At 44.5% G+C, this 11,645-nt stretch overlaps 2 protein-coding genes across 2 annotated transcripts in view; one reads left to right on the top strand and one right to left on the bottom strand.

Moving 5' to 3' along the window:
* The window catches only part of T265_00512 (hypothetical protein), a gene marked incomplete at both ends in the record, with an annotated part of 5,407 nt that extends 3,426 nt beyond the window's left edge, over positions 1 to 1,981 (bottom strand). The window contains 3 exons of the mRNA XM_009164316.1: positions 1,355 to 1,501; positions 1,593 to 1,862; positions 1,950 to 1,981. Coding sequence (XP_009162580.1) covers positions 1,355 to 1,501; positions 1,593 to 1,862; positions 1,950 to 1,981 — 449 coding nt within the window. The remainder of the gene's footprint in view (positions 1 to 1,354; positions 1,502 to 1,592; positions 1,863 to 1,949) is intronic.
* Positions 1 to 10,044, top strand: part of T265_00511 (hypothetical protein) — a gene marked incomplete at both ends in the record, with an annotated part of 28,838 nt that extends 18,794 nt beyond the window's left edge. The window contains 2 exons of the mRNA XM_009164315.1: positions 6,745 to 7,235; positions 9,863 to 10,044. Coding sequence (XP_009162579.1) covers positions 6,745 to 7,235; positions 9,863 to 10,044 — 673 coding nt within the window. The remainder of the gene's footprint in view (positions 1 to 6,744; positions 7,236 to 9,862) is intronic.
* Positions 10,045 to 11,645: the final 1,601 nt, after the last annotated feature.

Below are 11,645 nucleotides of genomic sequence, written 5' to 3'. Positions count from 1 at the left end.
AAAAAGCCGAAGTTTTGACAATGGTAAGCGATAGTTCACACATACTTGCGCTTCTTCTTGGACCTCTAGTTTCTATCAAATCGACTTAGTCGGGCATCTACGGTTTTGTCCCATTCTTCCAGTTATCCGTAAACTGAATGTACGAGGGATGCTGTTGGAGAATACTGTGCAGGTTCATCGTTAGATTTATGTGCGTGATCCCGCAGTATTTTACGATTATCGATTTCGTGTTTTGAAACACGACTAGGAACGGTGTTGCAGTCTGGACCTGCTTTGTCGTCAGGCTTGAATACTGGTCAGCTACTCCCGCTTTCCTGCAAGGAAAACCTGCATCCAGCTAGTGGGCTACATCGAAAGAAGTGATTTGGAGTCTAGGTGATCGTTTCGGTCGGTGACCTGAAATTCCCGTAACCATAGAAAAATTAGTTGGCAAGGTAAAACACACCTTCTTTGTACATTGTCTTTGTATGAGGTGTCATCCCCCTGGGAATCGATGATGTCAAGGTATCTTGGGACTAAGTAACACAAAACGTTTTTATGTTTCAAGGTTGCTGATGCAACCCACACTGTTGCTGCCGGTTCAGTTGGTCTGCTAGGAGGTGGAAAGCTAGGTTTTAATCTGTCCAATACAGCAACAATGCTTTGCTTGCGGCATTCTGTTGTATAGAAACCATTTCCCTATTAACATAGACGTATGGAAAAATGGTTACTTGAAGGTATGAAACGTGAAAAACGAGCGTTTCTTCTACGACACACTCTTAGAACAGCTGACCTTTTCGGATCTTGGTCCGATTGCCCACAAACCTGTGCGAGGATGGAACCTGGGACTGACCTGAAGCATGTCAGACACGTTGACGACGGTCAGAATCTTATCAAACGTATGACAGTTTGACGTATAACGAATGATAGCTGCAAGGGCTACCTGTTTGACTGGTTCCTGAATATCGTCGTTTACTGAGCAGCATTTTAACTGGGTCCTTCGAAATGTATTCACCAGTCGGCTAGTAACGGAAGACTCATCCGAATTCTTCGTTTATGCTGTTCCTCCTAGAACAAATATTGTCTTTAAAAATGCCAGTGAACAACACTTTAACGTATTGATCCCCAAAAGATTGAGCTTCTTGTATTTGACGTAATGTGTGAAGGAAAAAGACATCTTTGGAGCTGTTATTTTGCGCAACCTTTACAAGAAAAAGCTGAGATTTCATTCATAATTCCTCATTTCACTTTGATTCACGTCGAGTTAACGTGAACCGAGTTAACTTTTTACGGCTTATCTTAAGAACTTCATCCAGGTACCTATGAAAGACAGCCATGTCTTCCCAAGGTTGCTGAAGACTCTTCGACAGCCCACAACCATTTGAGTAGTTTCCTCTGAGAAAATATACTGCGATACCTCGAATATCGAACCAACTGAAACATGAGGCGCCCTGTGTGCAGCACATTCAGCTGGAGGACATCATAAATGAGAGATTCAATTGAGTCTCCCGTGGAGGTTAAACTGATAAACAAATGAGTGTATTTGTCGAAAACAGTCTAATTCGGGTTCAACTAGAACATAAGGTTGACGGAAACTCGGAGACCGCGCCTACCTGATGAACCCCAAACAGGAGGGCGAAACCGGTTGTGGGCTGTCGAAGAGTTTCCAGCAACCTTGTGAGTCGCTTCCTTCATGAAAATACACTGTGATATCTCGAATATCGAACCAACTGAAACATGAGGCGACCTGTGTGCAGCACATTCTGTTGAAGAATATCATGAAAACGAGAGGTTCAACCGAGTCTCCAGTGAAAACTAAATTGATACGCAACTGAGTGTATTTGTTGAAATAGTCACATGTTAGTGAAAAAACAGATTGGGCGCTGTTAAACTACGCTTAGTAGCTATTTCATGGATTCTTATATGACTTTCCCCGGTTGAATGGAGGAATTTAACTACGTCCGACATACCTGGGCAACCACAGGTTATCCGGAGGCTGCATGTGTGGTGAAAACTGTACAAGAGGAACAGTTCACGAGACCAGTAAATAGAACCAACGCTTTGGCCAAATAAGAAAGCCGTCTGTGAGAGTACTTGTTGAAGGGTTGAACGGATGTCCCGAGTCAAACAAAATGGCGAAAAGGAAAATGCAATCGATTCTTGAAAGATACTGGTGTAAACTTCGCATGAAAGAATAGTCCGTCGGTTTGGATTGGATGAAACAGAACAGACAAAAATGTTGAAGAGTTGCATGAGAATCGATAAATCTTGATTTGATTTTCTGTACTACGAAACTCAGCGTTTCATGAGGTACGAAACACTAGTTATTTTGAAGAACGTTCAATAATACGAGAAGCCATTCCAAGGACAATGCTTGACTTTTATACATCAAATCATACATCCACAAATGCGACGTTGCGGTGGACATCGGTTCCCTCACGAGGCATGTCGTTTCTTACACGACCTTCCCTCAGTTACAGTCAGTTTAGGGCGGTTGTCGAATAAATTGATTGTGATGGGTATGAGGGGGCCCTTCACGCGTGCCCGAGGTGTAGAAAATTCCCCATAGAAGACAAACTCTTGTTCGATGTGACTTGTAAGATTACCGTTTACGGTTGGTATGGTGACCTACCTGACTGGTGAAATTTGAAACTAAAAGCAAAAATAACCCGATTTGTGTGGAAAGAGGAGAACGAACTGTAAGTTTGAAAATACATATCTGTTTTCGCGTCCACAAAACCGCCAACGAAGTGACTTTTCTCCGGTAACTAGACATGAACAGATTATGCAGGACGAACGAAATGTACGCAATAATTCACACAAATGGTCAAGAAACCCGGAGCGTAGCGCAAATCCACAGTTCAAAGTTTTTGAACCAATGGGAACCAATGTCCCCCGCTATATGGACTTTCGAAAGTCCCTCCAATTTGTCCCATCTGAAAAATTCCCCGTAACAAGAACAGGCTAGTTGAACCATTGCGATGAATTCCACAATTCAAAGGAAACCTTGGCGTCTGTTCACAAGAAAACATATTCACCAGTCAGCTAGGTAGTTTTGAATAACAGCATGTAGAAATTGCTGAAGGAAACGTAGCCTCACGAGCTCGGCTCTGAAAACCGGAATCCCCACATGTATATATTTGTAATTCACTACTCGTAAGGTTGCTGAAAATCCGTCAGCAGCCCACGACCGGTTTTGCACCTCTTGGTGCTCATCAGGTAGGCGCAGTCCCCGGGTTTCCGTCAACCTTATGTTGTACTTGAAATCAAATTGCACGAAATTAGCGAATAGACACTCATTAATTTGCAAACTAATTTGTTTTTTTAGAGTGACTCACCTGGAACCCAGTTAAGTATCCCGTTTGTGATGGATTTCCCACAGTTCCCGCAATATTCTTTGCTCGGGCTTGATAATTGCAAAAGTTTCGTCACCCATTTGTCAAGCTCGGGGAAATCGGTAGGTAAGCCAAGCAGAAGAGCTACACACATTCCACAACGGCTAGGTAACAGTCTTCCGCGTGCTATTTATTATGACGGGAAGATATTTCAAATTATGTCTTGGATATGTTTCAAGAGGCAGCTTTCCTGATGTGCATTTAATCCGGAAACATGATAATTGAGTTTCATTCAAATCTTCGGCTAGTAGGAGATTTCTAGGGCAGTAAGTGAATACCTAATGAAGGGGTTGACCATGCTATGCAAAGAATGCAGGTTGAACCAAATGAAGCCATGCCACGCAAAATCACACATCCAGTTAATCAATACCTTGCTGTCCTCGCATGAATGTGCACCTAGGAGGGAAGATATTCAATGTCTTGGATATGTTTCAAGAGGCAGCTTTCCTGATGTGCATTTAATCCGGAAACATGATAATTGAGTTTCATTCAAATCTTCGGCTAGTAGGAGATTTCTAGGGCAGTAAGTGAATACCTAATGAAGGGGTTGACCATGCTATGCAAAGAATGCAGGTTGAACCAAATGAAGCCATGCCACGCAAAATCACACATCCAGTTAATCAATACCTTGCTGTCCTCGCATGAATGTGCACCTAGGAGTTGCGGTCTCCGGTCGGCTCAAAAATCTGACCGACTAACGATCTGAAGATCATATTCACTTGGGCCCCGGCTTTCGTTCTGTGATGAGTGTCATGGAAATATTCTTTCGCGCACACTCCTTCGGGGGTAAATAGACTTGTCAGTAGAAATCAACGCTCAGGAGGCTGTCTGACAGCAGAAGAGTCATATGCGAGCTGTTTTAAAAGTGTGGACTGCCATGTAGATGGGAAGGACCTTAGAGCAAACTCAGGCAAGCAACCCAGAGTAAACTTCGCTTTGCGGTTCTGGTTTGTATAGATTACCCCATTAAATTAACTTGCCTTTCGTCCAAAAACGTCTCTTTCTGCTCGCGCTTTGTACAGGAATGTTCTGTAACTGTTCTTTCAGAATTTCCGCCTTTTCTCCTTCCGTCAACTTTGAGAGGGAGACTGAGTCACGTGACACCGCAATCCCCTCATCTTTGCATATGAATTCGTGTGTTGGTTTTTACAGAAGTGAACACGAGGGCTGGGATACTGCCAGGATGCCCAAGTCTAGGCAGCGGCAGCCGAGAGGCAGAGGTCGGGTTCGAACCACAGAACTTCCGGTCAGTAAATTCGCGCTCTAACCACTGATCCGTCTTGCCCCGATGGTGTTGAAAGCACCAGCATAAAGTTTTGTCTCTCCTTCTTGATCCGTCATTCCGGTCAGCGAATACACTCCTCGGAAGGAGGGACGGATAATATTCGTCCAGTTCCTAAAATGAATGCATTAATAGCAGAGTGGAATGGTGACAGACTAAGCGGGGTGAGCTTATATGCAATGCCGGATGGCATAATCACAGGTAAGGTGGTGGAAAGGGTATGGGGACTTGACGAAGGAACCCTCGGTCAGGTAGGAAAACTTGTTGGGGAATTCAGCGTCACACTGTTAGCCACAAATAGCTGACATGTTGTCGAACACCGCATGGCAATCTGCTCATCACATCACCTCGTCTAGGCCCAGTCCCAAAACCAGACGCAACGTAACGGTTTTCCGTGTGCAGCGGTGTGCCTCTTGACGTCTGTATGGAATCTCACCGATAAGCCTAAGAGAGAAGGAAAGGCATCTTACCATGTGCACGGTACCTGCGTTACCTTATGACTCGATCACTCACAACAGATACGATCATTTGGTTGGTAGACAACAGACGGAAGTGAGAATAAATTTCGAAAACTTCAGCTCAATCAGAAAACAATTTCCCCAGTACAGGATGTCCTCAAAATCGGAGTGTCACACTCTCCCTCTGAGCTACAGAGAACCCCTCTGGTCAAGAACTACTGATATAGAGCTATTCTGAGGGATAGACACTAGGAATTGTTAGCCCTGACATTAAGCTCAAGCGATAGATTTCTCCACTTCATCTCACCCCTCGCTTGTCGTACCTTAAATATGAATCACTTCATCATTGTAAGCTGTAAGAACCGCGTACTAGTCCTACAGTCGTTGTAACTGTCGCAGTTTTGTTCACCGATGATTGGGGGGGGGCATTGGAGGTGGGAGCTGATAAGTTGGTGCATAAATTCAGCGCTGTCAGTGGGCTGTCAAGTGGGGGGATTGGGAAGGGAGCTGTGCATTGAAGGCAATAGCTTGGATGCATGAGCGCCAGTGAGGGCGCGAATGGGCCATGTCTGACAATGTCTCTAACCATTGATGTATCCTGTCTTGACATCCTCATTCAAGGGGACGGCGGTGACCCGTGCAGCTGAGTTTGCTGGTAATGGCTTTCATACTTCGCTGCCAAGTCATTGTTTGACCTCCCCTAATACGTTTCCCTCCTTCATGTAGTTGTGCAAAAAGAACCCTTCAAGGAAGTCGGTTGCAGGAATAAATAGACATCCTTGCAGTTGATTTAGATGTCCGGTATCCACTGTGGAGAGCGAGATGTGTCAGCTCTCATGGAGAGGTGGATAAAAATATTCTTCTTTGTATCAAGCACTGTGATACAGCATCCATATTCTTAGTGTTTTTTTTTCAGTTTCTCCAACAATTAGTCGACCGGGGTCATCTCGTATTTCTGCTCAGTCTACAGACACACACATAAACGCCAGCTTGAGGGACACGATTACAAGGTCCTTAGCTATAAACTTCCTACGGTAAAGTCTGAATACAGCCCAGAGTTTCTCCCCCTTGTCCGAAAGATCGGTTACAACAATGGCGACATGGATAATAGGAACCACGCTTCAAGAACCATCGCAACCATTGCAAGAACAGCGGCATTTCAGAACACCCGAAGTAGGAAGGAATGATATCTACTTTGAAAAAATTACGTGATGAGGACGTGGAATATGAGTCTAGGGTGAAAGGGTGACTGTTTTTGATCTACTACTTTGGCGAAACCAACCGTTTTTGACAGGAGAATCACTGTTGCCCGAGGGTTTCCTCTCCGTCAGATCAAGATATTTGATGGCCCTAAAATTTCTAATGACCTCTGCTCATAAGGAGAAATTTTTTTTATTATGGCTTGCAAATAGCACGCGCAACTCTGTAGGATAGTTGTGAAAACCGGTAGCAGGTTGATGGCATTGGAACCAACGACCAGGTGCTCGGTATATCGGCTTAACTGCCGTAGTTCTTACCTCAGCCTACATCCCTTAGAGCACGATAATCTTCGTTAGCGATAACACATTTAAAGTTTCTAGAATTTTCTGCAAAACTTTTCCTCTCTGATCGATTACTTTACCATATTCAGACAATACGGTCCAAGGTGCACCGCGTGCCGCAAGACCATCCAAGCTTCGGAGCTCGTTCATTTTGCCCGCAGTTCAATCTTCCATGCCGCGTGTTTCCGCTGTAATATCTGTGATCATCAGTTTATCGCTGGAGACCAACTATGTCTGGCTCGTGGCGACCAGTATGTGATATGTCAAGAACATTACACGGCACCCCCGCCAACTGGACGTATGGCGATTCAGCAATTGGTGGAACGGTCAGAAGGTGCCGTCTCAGACTTCCATTTGAGCAGTGTCCGACCCTTGACCCCAAGCACACCCAGCTTCAATTCCTGTCGACAATCCAGCACCTCCATTGAAGGATCAATGGAGAAGGAGAACCGAGCTCAAGTCCTGGAAGACGATGCAGGAACAATGGCCTCCTCAGCAGAGGACGGTAGTTTCCGTAAAACATCGCCTTCCCCAGTATCGTCACAATCCAGGCTTATGCAGATACACAATAGACTGCCCAGTAAGTTATCCAACTAATTTCCAAGGGTATCCATTCTTTGAAAAAGAACTCGGTCCACATGAATGTAGCTCAAACTGTTTAGTTCAAAATTGCCTCAGTTTAGAATCACCTAAATTGATCATTCATCATTCTGAGTTGCAAACGCTGAATTAGAATGAGGCACTCCTCTCTGAATAAGACAACAATGTGGCTGAGGTTCGAAAACGCCAAACAGGTTGACAGGAGTGTCGTGAAGAAAGAGACCGCAAATATCTTGAGTCGCATTTCACTTTTTATTCGTTACAGTTTTCTTTCCTGAAGAATTAGAAATTCTTCCTTGAGTTCTCGTTAAGTGGATGTTAGTAATATTGAACAGATTTTTCTTCCTCCAGTCAATCTCATTGTAGAATTCCACAGTCATGACATTTGATTTAAATGGACGCCTGCTGAAGGCTGTTCAGTAATGCAATAATCGATAAGTTTGCTGTACAGACAGGACTGGCTGCAAAATTGACTCATTAGTTTCTAGAATAGGGAGTCGTACATAGTACATTTGTTCTTGAATTGTCGGTACGGGCTGGGGGGGGGGGACATTCGAACTGGTAAGATCAACCGGTTAACGCGTAAGGACAGTTCTGTGAGAAGTAATAGACATGTAATTGATATATGTCAGAATTTGTAGCGGGTGCACAGTTCTCCTGCTCTTATACTATAATCCAACCGCAGTTAGTTGGGATCTCCAAATACACACACATAGAATGAGTGTGAACACTATTCAGGTTTTTGCACGAACGACGGACTTGTTGCTTGTCGAATGTCGAAGCTACTCCTTTCTCCGTCGCACTTGCACGTGTGAACTTCACAAGTGGTTCTCGGCCTACCTTCTGAGCTCTTTGCGTGATTTCCACAGTTGTCCAGAGTTTGACTTTATCCGACTACTCATAAGGGTCTGGCACAAGATAATCCCAATATCACTCGACTTTTGCAACAACGCTATCGACTTATGAGATAAAAGTACGGGTCTGCACAAAAATATAATGAGATTTATGGCGTCAGAAGCTCAGGCTTAAGAGCTGGCTGCACAGAGCCACTGCAGTTTTACTTCATAAAACTTGAATCCTCCTGTCCAGGGACCTTAATCTTCAACTGGTTGAGGACGGGGTAAATTCATGCGGTTTAGCAGTTTGGTTTCCATGAGAGAATAGATTGTATGTAGGATTTATTGTATTCGTTAAATTTCGGGATTCTAATCATGAAGCTGCTGTTATCGGGCGTTCTTTCCACTTGAGAAGATTTGCAACCAAGTTTGTAGCTGAATGCAAAACGTTTTATCCATCATTAACGCACACTACTACTTATCAATTTATCCATAATGGTACCATGTCATTATCACCATGTTTCGATGTTATTTCACTGTGGTTACTTTCAGTATTGTTATCAGTAGCAAAATACACTCGTTTGTAAGGAAATTTTCGGGTGGCTCAGCTGAATCTCTCGTTTATGATATTTTTGGAAGACGAATTGTCAGCAACCTTATGAGTAGTGTAGTGCGTCCATCAGTACTATGTTCTCCTAATGTTTCTCTCAACCCATCTGGCGGATGTACTTTATTGCTTCTTAGTCAATCGATTCTTTGGTTAGTGTTCTCACTGTTCCGTCTTCCGCGGGACCAGCTTTCGGCTTTTGGTTTTTTCTACAGGAATAATCTTCACGACCGAAGTCAACTCTAAATTTGAATAATTTGACCGTTAGTATCTGTCCAAATTGAACTGAATGTAACTCACTCACCGAAAGTGTTCCATATGCTAGAATTTCAGGGTGAGTTCAATTAGATATGAACTGAATAGGCCAGAAGCCACGAGAATACAACAGACTGGTGAATGTTCGCACTTAATTTATGCCCTGTCCCGTCGAAAATACAACTTGAAAATACAACTTGGCCTACTATACAACGGATATGTCTGGGTTTTTTGATCATCATCATCATCACCATCATCATCACCATCATCATCATCATCATCATACTTGTCAGCTTTAAGAACCGCGTACTTGTCGTACGGTGGTTGTAGCTGCCATAGTTTCGTTCACCGATGATTCGGGGAGGTGGGGCAGGTAGCTACGCATCGGAGGCGGGAGCCGATGGGCATTAGATACTGCAATCGACTGATCATTGTTCGATTCCATTGGCCAATCGTTCCGCTATTCTTGTGGCTGACTATGGCCATTGAATCGCTTGCCATTTCTCGTTGGAGTTGCATCAACTGTCTAAAACCATATCAACTCCCAGAATCAAAGTTCACCTCAGTTTATGGAACAAACCCTGGTCCGCCAACTTGGGGAATCTGCCGAAAGGTTCTGTAATCAGCAACATTCATGTTCCCAGTGTTGACGATCAGGATTCTGTTTGTTGCTTCCCAGTGTTGACGATCAGGATTCTGTTGAACGCTTCCCAGTGTTGACGATCAGGATTCTGTTGAACGCTTCCCAGTGTTGACGATCAGGATTCTGTTGAACGCTTCCCAGTGTTGACGATCAGGATTCTGTTGAACGCTTCCCAGTGTTGACGATCAGGATTCTGTTGAACGCTTCCGTCGAATGATGAACCTACTCACCGGTGTAACGGTTGATGACCAAGAAGCATATTTTAGAGCGTGAATCTGGCAAGTCGCTTCGGATGTACGCACACAGCCAAAGTCTGCAAACACCTCCCTCAAATCCGACCTACCTCGCCACTTACCTGAAAACATTTACGCCTCGAAACCGTAGTGAGAAAGAAGCACCATCACTGATGGACGGCCTTACCACCAGACTAATTAGCATTTTAGATTGAACAAACTACCGCCGTCTCCGTGATCTGTTGCACAGTACGTTAGCTGGCTATATGGCGCATAAAATAGCAACCGTTTGGCGCTGATGCTCGCCCCTCGGCTCAGCGACAGCAGTTTAAAAGCAACGGTTGCAGTCGTCTGAATGAACCATGGCTTCATGGCGCGTCGTTGTTCGTGGAAGCAGCGCCGGTTGAATTTTAAATTTATGCACAACCATACAGACACAATATACCCACCCCCACCACCACCACCACCCACCCACACACACACAAACTTTGAAGTGGAAACAGTCTCACCACAGCCCCGCCTGTGTTACCACCCCACCCCTCACAATAAACATCAAGCTCTGTTGCGCAAGATGTCATACGGTCTGTCAAGCCACATCAGTCTTCACGCTCGCTGTTGCGGTTGCCGTCCTAGTAGGTAACACGAGTCGGCCTGTGCTCAGAGCTCGCGAACGACCGCGACAGTTGGTAATATCGATCCACAATTTGAATAAATGACTAAACAAATGGTGGTCACCGGACTGCAGTAGCAGGCTGCAATGTGAATCGGAGCGTGAAACGTGAAGCTCTCAAAGAACAACAATTCGGTATCGCCGTCTGTTGGGTCTGAATGTGACCGGAAAATCTTTGCACATGGGTTTCAAGACTGAAGTGCGGGCGACCATGCCGAGTCCTCTTTTGTAAGACTCGGACTGTATGGGGCGTTATTCATGGTGCTTCAAAATAACGGTTTTTGTTGGATAAGCCAGCCAGTAGAACTATCAGAACTGCGGATGCTTCCTGCACCTTGATTCGTTGAAATCCCCTTGATAGCCAACTCGAGGGAACACTGTGAGACTGTATTGGTTAACGGCCCTATGGAGTTTCTAGTGAACAGAACAAATTACTAATGTAAGCCAGATACAAAGTCACAAGGAGAAAATCCAAGTAAATGGTGACTCACAGTTCAAAATAGGAGATTCCGTAGTTCCGTTGAACCACCACACCAAGAAAAGTTCTATATTCCTGGTCTTCCAAATCTCCGGTGATCAAAATATTAATCCACAAGTATGAATATATTGGTACGGCGTTTGTAGCTAAAATGTTTGTTCACGTTTAGAGTTAGTAGCAGTCAATTATAGCCAGCCGGCGGCCACAAAAACAGTCACTCAGCAAAAGTCTCAAAGTCACGTTGGACCCAAGAAGCGGGCGGTTGCGGTTGTATTTCAGTAAAACAAACTATTGTACAGTGGTGTGACAAATATTGATGGGGTGAGGGAAGATGATACTGAGCATGAAAAAGAGCAGTTTACAAGTGCTACAGAACCCCCCTAGAGTGTCAAATGGGTGAGCAAGGCGCTCGAAAAGGAAATGCGTCATGACAGTTAGTCTTCGAAACGAATAAGAAGTTTGTAAAGTCGACCAGATCTTGTGAGTGGTGGTGTGTGTGTGGTATTGGTGGTATCACTTGTCGATGGAGGGATTGTATGACTGTGTGATTGTGTAACGGAGGGGGTCGTGGTATGCTCATCCTCAGAGGTTGGTCGTGTGTGCATGTAAACAACTTTCAGTCGATCGATGCTAACTGTGTCTTTGCGGCCGTTACGATCAATGACAAA

Source organism: Opisthorchis viverrini (assembly GCF_000715545.1).
Source record: "Opisthorchis viverrini unplaced genomic scaffold opera_v5_5, whole genome shotgun sequence".
Classification (NCBI taxonomy): domain Eukaryota; kingdom Metazoa; phylum Platyhelminthes; class Trematoda; order Opisthorchiida; family Opisthorchiidae; genus Opisthorchis; species Opisthorchis viverrini.
This window is presented reverse-complemented; position numbering and strand designations above follow the sequence as displayed.